Here is a 17,816-nt window from a genome sequence, read left to right as displayed (position 1 = left end):
TCTGAGCCGAAATCCGTACTGGGACACTTGCTTACCCAACTGGGGCCCCCAGGTGCCCCTTAATGGATGTTTTCAATTTCGTCTACAGCCTAGGCTGGATATTTGTCCCAATAAAACAGGGCAGGTAAGTGGTCAGGAACACACGCTCTGGGGCCACACAGCCCAGCTCTAGGATTCACATCTCAGTTCTGCCGCAGGAAAGCTCTGTGACCTCACAAAAGTAGTATCAACAGGTTGAAGCCTCAGATCCCTAATCTGCAAAATGGGGAGAGAAAAGAGTTCTTACCTCAGAAGTTGTGCTGGGGAGATGAGGATGGCAGGAAGAGAATAAACACAAACACCTAGGAACAGTGTTGGACACAGACTACAGTGTTTGACATAATGACAGCTCTAGTGATTGTCACTATGACTTACAGTAATTATGATCACTCAGAAACAAAGCATGTTATTCTTTCTAAGGGCATCTGTTCCCCAGCCCCAAAAGATGGCTGATGATTAAATTCTCTAAAATGGAGGAGCCAGTTTAAGAAAAGCTCTTTATTGTTCTTACCCATGTAATAGTTAGTTTTCAGGGAGTGGAAAAGTAGGATCCTTGCAGCTCATGGGTCCAGCCATTGAACTGCAATTACCCTTTGACCTCTCCACATCCTACCTATCAAAACATGTTGGAAAATACCAGAATTTCTGAATAACCAACCAAGACAAAATACATTAAACACACACAGATATTTGTCAGAGGAAAAGCATGGCAGCCTGAGGTGTGTGTGTGACTTCGTGTCTTTTCACTCTGGCTTCATAGCACTTTTGTGAACTTGCTAATTGACTTCAGAGAGGCTGAAGGACCGGTTTCTTTCAGGCCTAACTGCAATTTGGGAATGTGTGTTTGGAGAAACTATTATACCAGAAATCGAGTGAAAAGAAAGAAGTTGGATATTCTGTGCAGTTTGTAATAAAATTTTAAACTGCTGCTAATCCTTCCCTCCTCAGAAGGCCTTTCTTGGCTTCTAGACTAAATTAAACAGGCTTATTCTCGATTCCCTTAACACCCCACGTGGGCCCTCTTCTTGTCTATGTGGTGCCTTTTTATGACTAGAAAAAGGTAGCCTTTCTCGTGCTGCTTTATTTCTGTTTGTCTGGAAATTATTATAGTATGGTGATGTCATTAGTAAAGGACACTTTGGTACCACCTGTCATAAAATTGTCCTGAAAAATATACAAATCGACAAAATAGGCAATGTGCTTCCTCAGACGTTGTGTCTTTGTGCACTCTGCCACCAGCAGTCCTGGTCCTACATTTTCCCTCCGTCAACTTTTGTCATTCTCATAATGATCTGCTTAATGTCTTTTCCTCACCATTTAACTGAGACTCAGGGGACATGGCTGTGTATGTCTGCTTGCGTGCCATCTTTTTTTCTCCAGGAAAGCAGAGTGCAGAGAAATCATATAATACAGCTTTGTAGACCTGGTTTGAATTTGAAATTTGATAAAATGAGGATAGGATGTTCTGTTCTAGGGTGTTAGAAGACAAAAAACACTTACTTAAAAGCATGATAGTTGAGCATTTCATTGCAAGGAGCTCATGGAAATTCACTTCTGTACATGCTTAAAAGTTTATAAGCTTGTCCTCTGGGGGTTAAATTATTTGTGCATCTGCAAAGTCCAGCCTTACATTTAATGTTTTCCTTTTCCCCCTCATCTTCATGATGTATCTATGCTCTGCTTAAGCATTGAAAAAAAAGGATGCAGCCATCAACAGTCAAAAGAATTGAAGTCCCATGGAATTAAGGAGATTCATGGTAGACCTTAGTCAATATAAAATTAATTTTTCTGGGGGTGGCAAGGAGATTGTTGCAGGGGCAAGGAGAGTAGGAGAAACAGAACATAATGAAAACACCAATGACAATTTTCAGTTCTAATATCCCTGAGTGTATTGACTTAAAGTAATCAGAAGAGAGTTCACAGAATATACCACCTCCTTCCAAGTTAAATTCAGGCAGGACTTGAGAAATAAAGGTAAGAAACGAGTATGGAACGAGCAGCCGCTCTGTCGGTAATGTATGAGACACATAAACTTGCTATTTTACTTCATTCTTGCCCAGATGACTAGAAGCTGGTAATGGATAGATTAGGCTTGAGATGAATTACATGAGATCAAACACTTGGAATTTTACATGGAATGATAGAATCAATAGCAGCAAGATCTCTTTGGCCCTGGAAAAATTTCCTAAGAGAAGTAGTCACCGTGTGACTGGGCTAATTCAGATGACGGCTGGAGAGCCAACTGCATGGAGAAAATGAGGAGAGAATGAGACCTATGACCGATAAGGCTTTTCCGTCTCCATTTTTCCCCAACATACTGGCCGCTCCAGTGGAAATCCATGGTGTGAAATATATGTTGTTTCATGTATCTGTCTTGTGCTGTGATGGAACTCTGAGCTGAAGTGTATCTGTAACCCATTAGGCGATGGTCATAGTGTAGCCAGAAAACCCTGGTGAGGCCTTGGGAACTCTAAAGAAGTCATCTCAAGCAGAAACTTCGGTCTCCAAGATTTTTATTAGAAACAAATGAAAGGAAACCTAAACAGACCAATAAGCAAGTGACCTGTAGCATTCCACGAACCTAGATGCTGCGAATTCTCCCAGACCTCCGGAGCCCTGTGCTTAGTGCTGGATGAGATCACTGGGGCTCCAGACCACAGCGGCTGCCTCTGGGCGTTGCACATGGGCATTTATTTTAATATCGGAAATATACAGAAAAAAATCCCTTTTTTTGGTGGCTTGCTGGGTTGTCTGCTTTAGCAGATTTGTCCCCAAATTTCAGAGCACAAGATGAAGCCCTGAAGTTCTCATTTTATGTCTGCTCATGCACTCAGCTGAAAGCATCCCTAAAACCTAAAAAGCTCTATTCGTAAGGTCTTTCCCACTCATGCTGATTTTTTGAGGACGCCATAAATATTTCTAGAGAAATTACTCCTGCTGAAATAATACGCTATTATATAAATTTATAATACAGAGTTAATCTTCTCAATAATGGAGTTTTTACTTTTTTGGAGTCTTTTCAAGTGTAATCACTAATGTGTGTCAAGAAAAATGTAGAAATGAAAGAATGATTACTCTTAATCCAGGTGAATTTCCTTATTTGAAATTATACAAATTACCTATGAACTATTTCTGCAGTATCTTCAATAAATGACAATAGCAATTTTTTTATTAACATGAATTACTTGACACTTGTATTCCTGCCAATATGGTAGAGCACCTTTTTTTTTTCTCTACAAAGAAACATTTCTCAAACCTTCACATCCTCAGACTTTCAAATCCAAACTCCATGGAGTACGTTGTAATTGACATACATTCCCCCTACAATGCTACAACTAAGAGGGAATAATAATTTGGGGGTAGTCAATACCGCCGACGGTTATAGTTGATTGAGCCTGGGAGCACGCTGAACATGTCCACATGTTTGAAGCTTGATTGTGAGTGACGGGAAAGTGCTTTCGTGGTTCACTTTTTAGCAGTGCAATAAAGTTGCCATTATAAGTGGTCAGAAACCACAAGCCAGATATTTACATGTGAAGATCTGTTTATAGCATTATTATATAAATATGTTCTTTTCATGTCGGGGACTATTTTTTTACAAAAGGGTTTCCTTTACTACTTTGTCTTCTGCTTTCCCATTGTGTAAAAATATACCCCAGTTTCTCTTCAGATCATAGAGGTTAAACAAAAAATTGGATGACACTAAATGAAAATTGATGAAACGTTCACTGTGGGCTAGATGAGATTCCAAAAACTGGTGTCCTGTAGGTCAGATCTGAACTTTGCTGTGTTTTGTTTGGCTTAAACAGTGCTTTGAAAGACTATAAACTAATTTCCCATGTTTAAAAATTGGACCATGACACACAAAAAGTGGTTTGCCTTAAAGAATCAGACGTGGTAGTCCTGGACTTGCATTTGGCTAGGGCTGAATTACGGCTGTCACCTTTCACTGGTCTTGTATAATCTAGGTCACTGGTCCTCATAGCTACAGCAACCCACCCTCATCACACCAGTCTACCATCCACAGCCCATCCCCCTTCATTGCCCCAACCACCACCTTCATTATTTTGCCCTCTGTAGAGGATTGCCTAATTGGACCCCTAAACATTTGAATTAATAACCCATGGACCAAAGGTTTTTTGGTTTTGTTTTTTACAACTGAATCAGATAAGAATATTATATCCATATCAGAGTTGAATAAAGTGTAATCGATCGTTTTAGTTCAGGGTTAAATTTGCCTTTTGAGGAATAGTCACAATTGCATGAAAAAGAATAAAATACCTAGGAGTAAATTTAGCCAAGGAGGTAAGAGACTGAAAACTATAAGACATTGATGAAAGAAATGGAAGAAGACACAAATAAATGGGAAGATAGTCTGTGCTCCAGGATTGGAAGAATTCATATTGTTAAAATGTCCATACCCAAAGCAATCTACAGGTTCAATGCAATCCCTATTAAAATTCCAGTGGCATTTTTCACAGAACTAAAAAAGACAATTCTAAAATTGTATGGAACCACAAGACTCCAAATAGCCAAAGCATCTTAAGAAAGAAGAACAAAGCTGGAGGCATCATGCTCCCTGGTTTCAAACCACATTACAAAGCTATAGTAATCAAAACTGTATGGTATGTCATAAAAACAGACCCAGATCAACGGGTCAAAAGAGAGAGCCCAGAAATATACCCAGGAATTTATGTTTAATTAATTTACTACAAAGGAACCAAGAATATATATTGGAGAAAGGCCACTCTCATCAACAAATGGTGTTGGGAAAACTGCACAGGCACATGCAGAGGAATGAAACTGGTCCACTATTTTACACAAAAATTAACTCAAAATGGATTAAAGACTTGAATCTAAGACCTGAAACTATAAAACTCCTAGAAGAAAATGTAGACAGTAAGCCCCTTGACACTGGGCTTGGCATGGTTTTTTTTTGTTTGTTTGTTTGTTTTTTGATTTGACACCAAAAGCAAAGGCAACAAAAGCAAAAATGAACAGGTGGGATTATGTCAAACTAAAAAGCTTCTGCACAGCAAAGGAAACTATCAACAAAATGAAGATGCGAGCTACTCAAAGGGAGAAAATACTTGCCCACTATATATCTAATGAGGCATTAGCTTCCAAAATACGTAAAGAAGTCACATAACTCAATAGCGAAAATAACAAATGACCCAATTTTAAAATGGGCACAGGATCTGAATAGACTCTTTTCAAAGAAAACATGCAGATTCCCAACGAGCATGTAAAAAGATGCTGAACATCATTAATCAGTAGGGGATGGCAAATCAAAACCACAGTGCGGTATCACCTGACCTGTTAGAATGGCTGTCCTCAAAAGATAAGAAGTAACAAGTGTTGGCAGGGATGTGGGGAAGAAAAGAACTCTTGTGCAGTATTGGTGATAAGGTAAATTGGTGTAGTCACTTTGGAAAACAGTATGGAGATTCCTCAAAACTTAAAAATAGAATTACCATATTATCCAGCAATTCTGCTTCTGGATATTTATCTAAAGAAACAAAAACAGTGACTTTAAAAGATAAATGCATCCCCATGTTCATTGCAGGATTATTTCCAATAAGTAAGATACAGAAATAATCTGGGTGTCTATCAGTGGGTTAATAAAGAAAAATAAGGTATTAATACACAATGGAATATTATTCAACCATGAAAAAGAATGAAATCTTATCATTTGTGACAACATGGATGGACCTTGAGGGCATTCTGCTAAGTGAAATAAGTCGAAGAAAGATAATACCATATGATCTCACTTCTATGTGAAATCTAAAAAAAAACCAAAAAAACAAAAAAGCTTACGGATGCAGAGAACAGACTGGTGGCTGCCAGGGGCAGGGGGGGGGGGGATGGGTGAAATGGGTGAAGGAAGTCAAAAGGTACAAAGTTCCGGTTATAAAATAAATAAGTCATGGAATGTAACATACACCATGGCAACTATAGCTAATAAAACTGCATTGCGTATTTGAAAGTTGTTAAGAGTAAATTTTAAAAGTTCTCATTATAAAAAAAATATTCTGTAATTATATTTGGTGACTGTTGTTAACTGGACTTAATGTGGTGATCATTTTGCAATCTGTCAAATAGCGACAGAAGTAATGCAATCCCAATCAAAATACCAGCATTTTTCATAGACCTAGAATAAACTATCCCAACATTTGTATGGAGCCACAAAAGAACCTAAATAACAAAGCAGTCTTGAGAGAAAGACAAAGCTGGAAGGATCACAGTCCCAAATCTCAAGGTATACTCAAAGCTGTAGTCACCAAAACAATATGGCACTGGCACAAAAAAGGACACATCAATCAATGGGATAGAACAGAGAGTCCAGAAATAAACCCATGCTTATTTGGTCAGTCTATGAAAAGGAGGCAAGAATATACAGTCTTCTTAATAAATGGCGCTCACAAAACTGAACAGCTGCATGTAAGAGAAAGAAATTGGACCCCTTTCCGACACCACACACAAAAATAAACTCAAAATGGATTAAAGACCCTAAAGTGTGAAGGCTGAAACCATAAAAATCCTACCAGAAAAGATAGGCAGTAATTTCTCTGACATCAGCTGTAGAAAAATTTTTCTAGTTATGTCTTCTAAAGCAAGAGAAACAAAAGCAAAAATAAACTGTTGGGACTACATAAAAAACAAAGCTTTTGCCCAGTGAAAGAAACCATCAACAAAACAAAAAGGCAACCTACCGAATGGGAGAAGATACTTGCAAATGATATATCCAATAAGGGGTTAATATCCAAAATGTATAAAGAACTCAACACCAAAAACCCCAGCAATCCAATTAAAAAATAGGCAGAGGACCTGAATAGACATTTTTCCAAAGAAGACATACAGATGGCCAACAGACATGAAAAGATGCTCAATATTTTTAGGGATACTTAAGGGAATCCCCACAAGTGGAATCTAAAAAAACAAAATGCATAAACAAAGAACAAGCAGAATCAGGCCTATACATAGGGAGAACAAACTGGTGGTTCTGAGGGGAGGGAGTGGGGGTTGGGCAAAATGGGTGAAAAAGAGTGGGAGAAGTGGGCTTCCAGTTATGAAATAGGTAAGACATGAGAGTAAAAGGCACAACATAAGGAATATAGTGTTTATTGTAATAATGAAGTAAAAGGATAGATGGTAGCTACACTTGGGGTGAACATAGCATAATGTATAAACCTGTCAAATCCCTAAGTTGGACACCTAAACTAATGTAAGATTGTGTGTCACAATTTTTAATTTTTAAAAAATTAAATTTTAAAAGAGTACACTAACCTTGATGAGCTCTGAGAAATGCACAGAATTGCTGAATCATTACATTGTGTCCCTGAAACTAATATAACACTGTATGTAGTTATACTTCAATAAAAAATAAAAACAAAAACAAAAACAAAAATCCATGGGTGCCTGGGTGGTTCAGTCAGTTAAACTTCTGCCTTCCACTCAGGTCATGATCCCTGGGTCCTGCGTTTGAGCCCCACTTTGGGCTCCCTGAGCAGCGGAGCATCTGCTTCTCCGTCTCCCCCTCCCCCACTCGTGTGTGCATACTCCCCCCTCAAATAAATACATAAAATTTAGAAAAAGAGGGGAAAACCCAAATACAAATATCAAACCATTATATTGTAATGTCTGTCAATTATAAAGTATTTTAAAAGATTTTAAAAATTAAGTTGTCATAAAGGGTAAAAAATGAGAAGTAGTAAATGTGAACAAAATATTTTTAAGTGCCATAGTATGACACATTAAATAGTAATCAAACTCTTCTGTACTGTTAAACCTTTAGTAAAAAGAGAATTAAGGGGTGCCAGGCTGGCGCAGTGGGTTAAGCCTCTGCCTTCGGCTCAGGTCATGATCTCAGGGTCCTGGGATGTAGCCCCACATTGGGCTCTCTGCTTGGCAGGGAGCCTGCTTCCTCCTCTCTCCCTCTCTCTCTCTGCCTGCCTATCTGCCTACTTGTGATCGCTCTCTCTGTCAAATAAATAAATAAAATATTTAGAAAACAAGGGCTAAAATTACATATATAAATGTAAAAATGGAGTACTCAGTTCTCTATTCTGCAGACACAGAGATCTAAACTCACCTGTAAAAATCTACCTATGAGTTTTATTGTTAACATATAGAAATATGATGCTTAACTTCTGATTTATTAATTCCTATAGTAGTTATTACAGAAGAAACCCAAATCAAGTTCATGTGAACTTTCTGAATTCCCATGCCCCAGATTATTTTATAGTTATCTTTTTCTTTCACTTGTGGCCTGCTATGGATCTTAGAGCATCAACCCTTGACCATGTTAAGTGAAATAACTCTTCCATAATAACAGCCAGTCCTTGGACCAAGTCTCTGAGATGTCATAGGGGAGGCAGAGAAAAGATAAACAAACTTGGCGTTCATTTCGGGGAGCGTTATGAAGCTGAACACCAGGGCACGTGGAACTGCTGGAACCGCTGGAACTGGCACCCTCCCCCACATCTAGACTTGGTTCAGCAGAAGCCACCAGAATCTTGCTTGGCCTTAATCTGTTTTCATCTGGTAACCTGATTCAGAATTCCCTCATGTAAGCTTCTCCGTGTCAACCTTGACCTCCATTCTTTATATTTTTTAAAATATTTTTTAAAGATATTTTTTATTTATTTGAGAGAGAGAGAGGTCACAGGCAGAGAGGCAGACAGAGAGAGCGGGGGAACCAGGCTCCCCACTGAGCAGAGAGCCCGATTTGGGGCTCCATCCCAGGACCCTAGGATCATGACCTGAGCCAAAGGCAGAGGCTTTAACCCCCTGAGCCACCCAGGTGCCCCAATGACCTCCATTCTGATTGCTGATCTGAGTGACACCTGAATGGCTAAAAATAGAATAGTTGACTGTTCTATAATTGTTGAGAGTCTTCCTGACAGTGAAGCATTAGAACTTTAAGGCCTAGTGAATACATTAATAAAATGCCTCATGGGAACACCATTTTGTACCAGAGAAAGTACTAGAAGCTTTCTTATTTTTTCCCCTTACAGAAAATATTCCTGCTGTCTTTTTTTTTTTCCCCACCATAAGTTCTACATAACCACTGTTTAAATTTTGGTATATTATCTTACAAATGCTACCTCTCACTTTTTCTTTTTTAGTGCATTATGTTCATTGGGGTCAGTGTCTGGCTCTGGAGTCCCTGTGTGACACCGAGTCATGAATTCAACCCCAAGTGCCCACAGATAACGCTCTTCGTAGACCTGTCTGTGAGCACTCTGTTTCGGTCTGCGTCCGTATGAGGGCCAGAACGGAAAAGGGTTCTTGAACCTCCGCCCAAATACACCCCCAGTCAAAAATCTCCACAAAACCATGAGTGCTGAAGTGAATGCTCAGTAGTCACTATAGTTTAATCACACCTAGCACAAATCTGTTTAATTCACAACTGTGGTCTGTGTTAATGCTTTTTAAACTATTGGTCTTGAAATGCTCTATTTCCGAATATTAACTTTTACTATAGGAGTAAAAGCAGAGTAGTTCTTACCTCTTCCTAGGTGTTTACTAGGCAGTAGTGGTTGTTAAAGCAGCAATGAGACAGGGTTGAGCTTGACAAATCTCTGATTGCAAATATATATATGGCACATTTCAGATTATTTATTTTTTCTCATTTTAAAAATTTACTGCTCCCCTTAGAAGTCATGTTATAAGCTGTTGCTCAGATACTGTCTTTTTGCACAGCACAGCTCTCATTTTAACCATATTTTGAAAGATAAATGAATTGTGAGTGTTTCTTAACAGAATGTTCTTTTTTATCACTTCCTTCGCTAGATAAATAAAACTAAAAATCTAATTCTTTCATCTAACAATTTTGTAGAAAAGTTCACATTCTCTTAAACAAAAAAAAATGAGTACAGAAGTGTATTAGACATAAGATCTTTCAGAGAGTAAAAGTAGCATATTTATGTTCATAAAATGCTGACAACTTTTATGGCAATTGATATCATTTCGGGCATATGGTATATTTCAAGTTTATTGTTACCAATCCTGTCCCTTGTTAGCAATGAAATTGTCCCCTACAGAGCAATTCCCCCATCCCTTCTAAAAGTGAAATTATTTACGAAACTGGTTTAGCAGCGAGAAGAGAACAATGCTGTTCTCCCTTCCAGGGAGGCAACGGAGTGTGGTGTCTGTGCAAGAGCCCTGGACCAGGGTTGAGGAAATGTGAGCTTTGGTTCCAGTTGTGCTATAATACAAATGTTTGTTAAATGAATGGATCAATGAATAAACAGACCACTTCTGTGGACCTACCTCCCAAATACCATGTTTAGGACCTGGAGTACATTGTCTCTGTATCTCCCACCAGCTCTAAGTTGTTCCCATTCCGGGTAAACCATGTCTCCCTTCTCTCTGGACTCATTGGCTGTGAGGCAGTTGTCTCAAGGATTGTTGTCATGGAATACTTGTGGTATGTGTTAGTAGTGACTCTTCACCTATTTCTTATTAATCTACCTCTCTCCACTTGGACACATTCCTTATGTAATCACACAGGGAGTCAGTAATGGGATGCGAACAGGGTCTTGGTTTTGATACCTTCTCTAATTCCCTAACATATGAAACTAGTTTCCCTGAATTGTTTTGGTTCAAATATGAAATGGAAAATTTTCCCATGTTTTTACACCTGTCCCAAACTCAATTCTTCATATAATGGGCTATATGTCTGTACGGAAAACATTGCTTTAGTGTTTGTAAGCCACACCACCCAATTAAATTCATGCTTGGCGAATGTTTTCCATGCTCTGTTTATTCTGTGTAAAACATCCATTCCGATAAATAACTCGCCCAGGAGAAGTTTGCAAGGACACAGCTCAGCTTGAATAAGAGAGCTAGTTGAGAAAAAGATGGAGAAAACATGAGAGAATCCCAGCTTATCTTGAATGGGGGTTTCTGGTGTGGTTTTGTTTTAAATCAGTTGTTAGAATACCAAATATAGTGATATTCAAATTTAACTGATTTAATGAATTATTATACAGACTCATTAAAATTTCTATCTATATAGAATTTTAAATGACATGGCAAGTGTAATAATATGCTAACTAAGGAAACTGAAAAAAAATTTGCATTACAATTTTATCTCAACTAAGGTAAAATAAACACGCCAACATATTAACAGCAGTTTTCTCTAGATGATGAGTTATTTTTATGACTTTTCTTCTGTATATTTTTACTTTAAAAAAATCAACTTAAAAACATCGCTAACAATTTCTGTTAAAACTTTAAAATACAGGGGCGCTTGGTTGACTTCATCGGTTAAGCATCCTACTCTTGACCTTGGCTCAGGTCATGATCTCAGGTCGTGAGATAAGCCCTACATTGGGCTCCATGTTGGGTGTGGCGCCTACTTAAGATTCTCCCTCTTCCTCTCCCTCTGCCCCTCCCCCAAATTTAATTAAATTTGTATTTAACTTAAAAATCTAAATACAAATTATGTTGTGTATTATTTTGTATTATTGCAAGTTTGGATTTTCCCAAGCCTCTACTCACAGAGGAATGGCTCCATGAGAGGAAACTCAAAGAGATTCAACATATCCTATATAACCTGATGCCATAGTAGGTCATGGCTCGCTGAAGGTTGAGGGTTCAGTAGCATCAGTCATGGGAAAGAGGATCTTATGCCATGAGGGCCAGCAAATAGCAGGGCAGAGATCCCACAAACTCTCTTCTTTGTGTGCTAGGCAGACCCAGGAGATCTTAGAAGACATATCTCAGAGTCAAGGGAACTGATGGTCTTTGAGGGGAGACAGGCAAATAAACCTTCGGTGTAATAAGAAAGCTATATTGCAGGGAGTAATTACACAAAAGGGTGGTTTGGTCTTTGGTCTAGGGGAATCCAGAGGTGATCCTTGAGTCCAGAGCTGGTCACAAGAATGGAGGCAGAGTTGCAAAGGGGAGAACACAAATCAAAGTCCTTTAGAATGAAACTAAACGGTGTTTCTGGGAATTCTGATGATTTGAGTAAGGATGGGCGTAGAATATAAAAGAGATCAAAAGCAAATATGGTGAGTAAAGTGGCAGGAGACTGAGGTCTGAGCCTGAGGTGAAGCTGGCCTGAGCAGCCCAGGGACATGGGACTGAAGAAAAGGGGATGGGCTGGACGGAGGGTGAAATTCAGACCCAGCAAACCCGAGATCCTGTTGGATGTGTAGTGTGGACGGGGCGGGGGGATGGCAGGAGTCCTAGGAGTCTGGGGCTCCTTAGAGGTAGCATTAGAATAGGAATTATCAGAGGAGATGAAGGCAAATCATGGGTTTCAGTCTGGTGTAGATTTAAAGTTAAAACGTCCGTCCTTCCTTCCACTCTTTCGTTCCATCTCTTCTCGCTCTTTCTGCCTTCCTCCCTGACTCTCTCCCTCTCTTCCTCCCTCCCTCCTTCTCTCTCTACTTTCCTTCCTTCCTTCCTTCCATTTATTCATTTAGTTACTTAGTAAGCTTTTATTATGCCATTGCTGTCTGCAGGGCACTATCTCAGCCAATGTCCTTGGTCCATTGTAAACCAGGCCAGTTTCTATGTATCCTCAAGCACGAGGAAGAGAAAGTTGTTCTCACAGCCACAGCTACCGGGTGCCTCTGACCAGGACATAGCTGGTTGAAGACACAGGTATAAGACACAAAGGGCTTAACTCCTTTCAAACGACACCACATAATGTATGTCTTTATACTGGAAAAGCCACTAATGGCCATTTTCTTTCTAGGTAGCGCCATTATTTCTGTTATGTTTCTGAAAGAAAACTTAAGAGCTTCAGATTTACTAGGTAAGTAATTGGTTAATTCATTGTAATTGTAGCACTGCTTAATCAGGAAACAAATAATACTATTGATAAAAAAAAAAATAGGTGCATTAAAAACTGGGGACAAATTACTGAAATGGATAAATCCGGAGATGAATGGTGTTTTCCTGGAGCTGCCTCTCCTCCTTCTCATGAAATAGTTCAGTTGTCATCATGCCCGTGGCTCATGCTATTGGCCACAGTGAATTATTATTTTACATTACTATTATTATGAATGTTATGAAATTTTCATGAGCACAATAAAATCCAAGAAAACATCTGTGTTACCTAATAGAGGAACTCCACTTCAAAGGCTGTATTTGTTTGACTGTTACATGGAAGAACTGCATAAAAATGAAAACCACACAAAAATCAGATGCACCAATTAACTACCTAATTTGTATTTCGCTCTTTCCAAAAGTAACACAGCACATTCCCCCTTCAAAATTTTATCTAGAAATACAGCTACTAGTGGAAAAGAACAGCAGCCTTCCTGACAGAAAGATTGTTCTTATATAGCAAAACCATCATGTGTTGGTTGTGTCTTCCTCCTCTTATTGGAAATATCCCTTGTGAGAAGAGTTCTGGAACTTCATATTTTCTTCCTTGACAAAATGCTCTCTGAATTGCTGCTGACATCCGATAACAAATATGATACTTTAGGCACTTTAAATAAAGGCAATGTCTACTCACTTCCAAGGAGATCAGATTTTTTGTAAAATCTGAGCTTTAAATGTGACACCAGTGTTGGTATGTTGAGAATTCGTTTTCCCTTATTGTGTTTCCCTTGAGCCCAGTGTCTTGAACGTGTTTTCACTTCTTCTTCCTCCTTGGTTTGATTCTGCTAGTAGAGTTTTTAGTCAACATCATCAGATTTGCCATAGTTACAATGTTTTCCCAAATACAGTCATATGTGCATTGTATCTTTTCATATATATTATTGTTCTGTACTCTTTTTTAAATATATCACGGCTTATGGAATCATTTGGGGAAGAGGCATGAAATCAGAAAGGAGAATGAGCATTTGTCTGAGCTTTACGAATTAAAAAAATTAGGTCCTGAATCACTTTTCTCATTTATCAAATGTCTCCAGGAGACTAAATCATTTTATCTAACATATGTCATCTTTTGTAGTTCATGGTTGCTTGAGTTTAAATGAAGCTGAGGCATTTAATGAGGTAGTACAGGTGGATATGTAGGCAGACTTGCTAATTATTGTTAACACTGGTGATAAAAAGATGATGGCAATGGCATCTCTGCCCTCAAATAATACAGTCAATGATACAATGTATAGAGTAGTAAGTTTTTTAAAAGCAGAAAATAATATGTGTCTTAATGCCTTGAAGATTTAGTTTAGAAGAGGGTTTCTCAACCTCAGCACTGCTGCCATTTTAGGCTGGAGAATTCTTCACTGAGGGGGGTTGGCCTGTGCATTTCAGGGTGTTCAGCGGCATCCCTCCTCGCCTTTACCCGTCAGATGCCAGTAGCACTGTCTGCCCTCGTTACAGCAACCAAAAATGACATCACATGTTGCCAAATGTCCCCTGGGGGATGGAATCAGCCCCAGTTGAGAACCGCTGGCTTAAAATAAATAGAGGTTACACTAGCTGAGAAACTCAGAGAGAACATTTTAGAGCGGGAACATTTCAGTCAGTTCTGCCGGCTGGATAGGACAGGCATGGGCCATTCCTAAGCATTTGGAGGGTGATGTACAAAGGAACTAACATGAGAAGTATTAACAAAGGTATAAAAAGGCAGGGTAAGTTTCTACTTAATTCTGCACTCTAACTGCTGCCAATCAGCTTAGGGAAAAAAATCAAGTCACAACTATGGAAAATGAAGAAATAGAAATATCGATGTGTGCAGATGTTTTGCTTATGTACTTGGAAATCCCAAGACCAACAAAACATTACTAAAACTAGCTCAACATCCAAGGGTATAAATTAAACTCACTTTCATAGGTTCAAATCTGGATTCGAGGGGGAGGAGTCAAGATGGCGTAGAAGTAGCAGGCTGAGACTACTTCAGCTAGCAGGAGATCAGCTAGATAGCTTATCTAAAGATTGCAAATCTGGATTCGACTTTTTCTGTCAACTATGTGGCCACGTAATACTATGTAACTTCCCTGGGCCTCAGTTTGTTGACAAATACAGAAGACTGTTCGAAGGATCAAATTGGATAATTTGTGTAAGCACATAAAACCTTGTTACTATAATTCTCATCATTTCTGCAATCAACTTCACTCCTGAGAGGTAATACTAAAAATGTAATATTGGCAATAAGAAAAACACACACACATATACACACATACCCAAAGACAACGATAATATAAAGAATTAAGCCTCTGTTAACTCTTTGATTCTTTGCTAATTTCTCCTATTTTAAGAAGAACTAACATTTACTGAATAGTTCCTCTTCCCAGGTGCTATTAGTGTTTTATATGAACTATCTCATTTAAATGTAGGAGCAACCTATCTACAGAGTCGATACTTAGAGAGGTTAACTAACTTGCCCAAGGTCCTGTAACCAGTGAGTGGTAGACCAGTATTCTAATAGTGGCAGTCTGATACAACCACAACATGATGGGTAAGGGTGAGTCTCTAGTGACAGAGAGCTGTGTGACCTTTTGAAGTTACTTCATCTCCTCTTTCTCCTCACCTTTCAAATGAAGATGATATTACCTACTCTGTAGGATTAAATGAGTTCACAGAAGCAGAACTCTTAGAACAGAGCCTGTCACGTAGTAAGCGTTCTGTATTATGACCGTTATCACTGCTACCTCAACCCCTGACCCCTACATGTCCTCCCGTGGCTCATAGGAGGAAACATTGATTAGGATATCTTTGCAAACTTCAGTAATCCAACTAACATTTTCCACAATTCCCGTTGGGTATTTTTGCTTTCCTAATTTAATGCTTTTTAAGTAGGGCTGTATAACTGATGTCACATTCGTTTCATACTGAAGTTACAAGTGATCAATTCTTAACTTTAGTGGTGTAGGAAGAAGAAACAAGGGGGCCATCCATCCCTTACCCACACCTCCCACAGCAATGTCACAACATTATCGTGACCTGAAATGCAATAACCCACTTCAGACTAGGGGAAAAGGACATCTCCCCAACCTCACTCAGTAATCTGTTAAGTCACAGGTATTTTCTTTGGGTCTGTATTGCTGTTTCCTTGAGAAAATTTTGCTCTTTCTATAAAGAGCTAAAAATTCAGGCTTTTTTTTTTTTTTTTTATCTACAGAGACTAAAACCAAACAGGGAAAAGAGTACTTAGTGGCTTAAAAAAAAAAGATTAACATACAAGCATGCTAAAAATTAAATTGTCAAAATGTGCAAAAGAAAATCATTTATTTTTCCCTGCTTCAAGCAAATGAAAGTTTGTTTTTCATGATGGAACAAATGAAGATTTTGGGGCCATGTGGAAACAAGCTGAACTAATTTATTGCCAAATGTTGCTCTGTGGCTATGAAGCTTTTCACCACTAGCCTCAAAAAATGACCTCACAAAAGCTATGTCTGAAAGGAATCGCCAACTATTATTAACTCAATGACAGGCTTTGGACTGTGCTCTGATTCTTAGTGGACTAATAACTTTAAATTATTTTAATGATTATTTTTCCTTTAAAAAGCTCCAGATTTGTCTCCCCTTCAATCAGCCAAAACCTATATAGTACTTTCCCCTCTCTTCTCCCTTAGTCATCAAAAGTACTAAATCCAATAGAATGTGAGATCCTAGTTGACATAAGTCCAGATAGTATCATCATTTAAAAAAAAAAAAAAGTCAATTCATCAGTACTCTCCAGAGATCAGTAACTTGATTACTTCAAGTGACCTATAAATGGTTTCCCCAGATAGAATGTCAAGAGATTAATAGTGACGTGAGGACCATCTCTTTCCTTCCTTCTCCCACACCAAATGGTCAGCTTGGGTAAGGGCCAGTATTGAGAATACTGATCTAGCCAAAACAAACATCATTTCTGGTTGAGAGAACAGATTGGCTCTTTTGGTTTCAGACCTGCCTCAAGCAAAAAGGTGCTTTCACGATAGCGCAGGAAGGGACCCATGAGCAGAAAGAGCTGCCAATTTTCAATTAAATTTTAAGCGTAACTGAGATAGTTTTGGACTCCTAGTGGTCAGTATCCTGAGGTAGCTCTGTGGCAGGGCCCTCTGTCACATCAGACCTCCAGGTGAACCTTCAAATCCAGTCAGCTCTTCTTGTCCAACCAAATTCCTGGAATCTAGCAGGTGTGTCAATTAATTTGTACCTGGAGAGGAAGAGACTAAGTCACAGAGAGATAAATAACATGCCTAAGCCTTTGTAGCCGGCAAGCAGCAGTGAAATTTGAATTCTGTGGGGGCAGTTTCAGTGTGGTTTAGACTTTCATGATCTAAGTTTTGACCTGGAATTTAATCATTTATGTGGGCAAAGAGCAGACCAAGTGCAGCTTCCCCTCCTTGAGTATCTTAGTGTTTCTAGATGACTCTCTTGGGCAAACGGACCAGTAGAAGGTAAACTAGCAAGTTTTCTAATGTAGAGACCTGTGTCTTTCCAAAGAAAGAATATTTGTGGCTTTACTGAGATAAAAAAATATTAGGAAAAGACACCTCATACCACTTTTAGAAAAATATGGGGTATAAATGCATTTTAAGGAAATTTATATAAGGAGCTGCTAATGAGTATCTTCAACACTTTTAAACACTCCGGAAACCTGGGCACATGATCCATAAAGGAGACTGTGAGTCACACAGACAAATACAAACAACACCCCGTAAACAAACATGTAACAGCCGTTCTCTGGAACTACCTCTGTAATTGTCAGAGGAAGCTGAAATTAAAGTTATTAAGAAGAAACAATGGGTGACCTACTGATCTGCCCTAGAGTCATTAAGGAGACCCACAGTGACATGGGGCTCCGGTGATATAATACACGTGCAGGACTTTAAAAGTATAATTGCAAAATCGTGAGTCATTTTATTTGT

At 38.8% G+C, this 17,816-nt stretch overlaps 1 protein-coding gene across 2 annotated transcripts in view; it reads left to right on the top strand.

Annotated features, from left to right (window-relative positions):
* NIPAL2 (NIPA like domain containing 2) overlaps positions 1–17,816 on the top strand; it is a 74,663-nt gene that overhangs the window by 25,935 nt on the left and 30,912 nt on the right. For both annotated transcript variants that reach the window (XM_032316221.1, XM_032316222.1), the window contains exon 4: positions 12,755–12,814. In XM_032316221.1, the coding sequence (XP_032172112.1) occupies positions 12,755–12,814 (60 nt within the window). The remainder of the gene's footprint in view (positions 1–12,754; positions 12,815–17,816) is intronic.

Source organism: Mustela erminea, chromosome 16 (genome assembly GCF_009829155.1).
Source record: "Mustela erminea isolate mMusErm1 chromosome 16, mMusErm1.Pri, whole genome shotgun sequence".
Lineage (NCBI taxonomy): Eukaryota > Metazoa > Chordata > Mammalia > Carnivora > Mustelidae > Mustela > Mustela erminea.
This window is presented reverse-complemented; position numbering and strand designations above follow the sequence as displayed.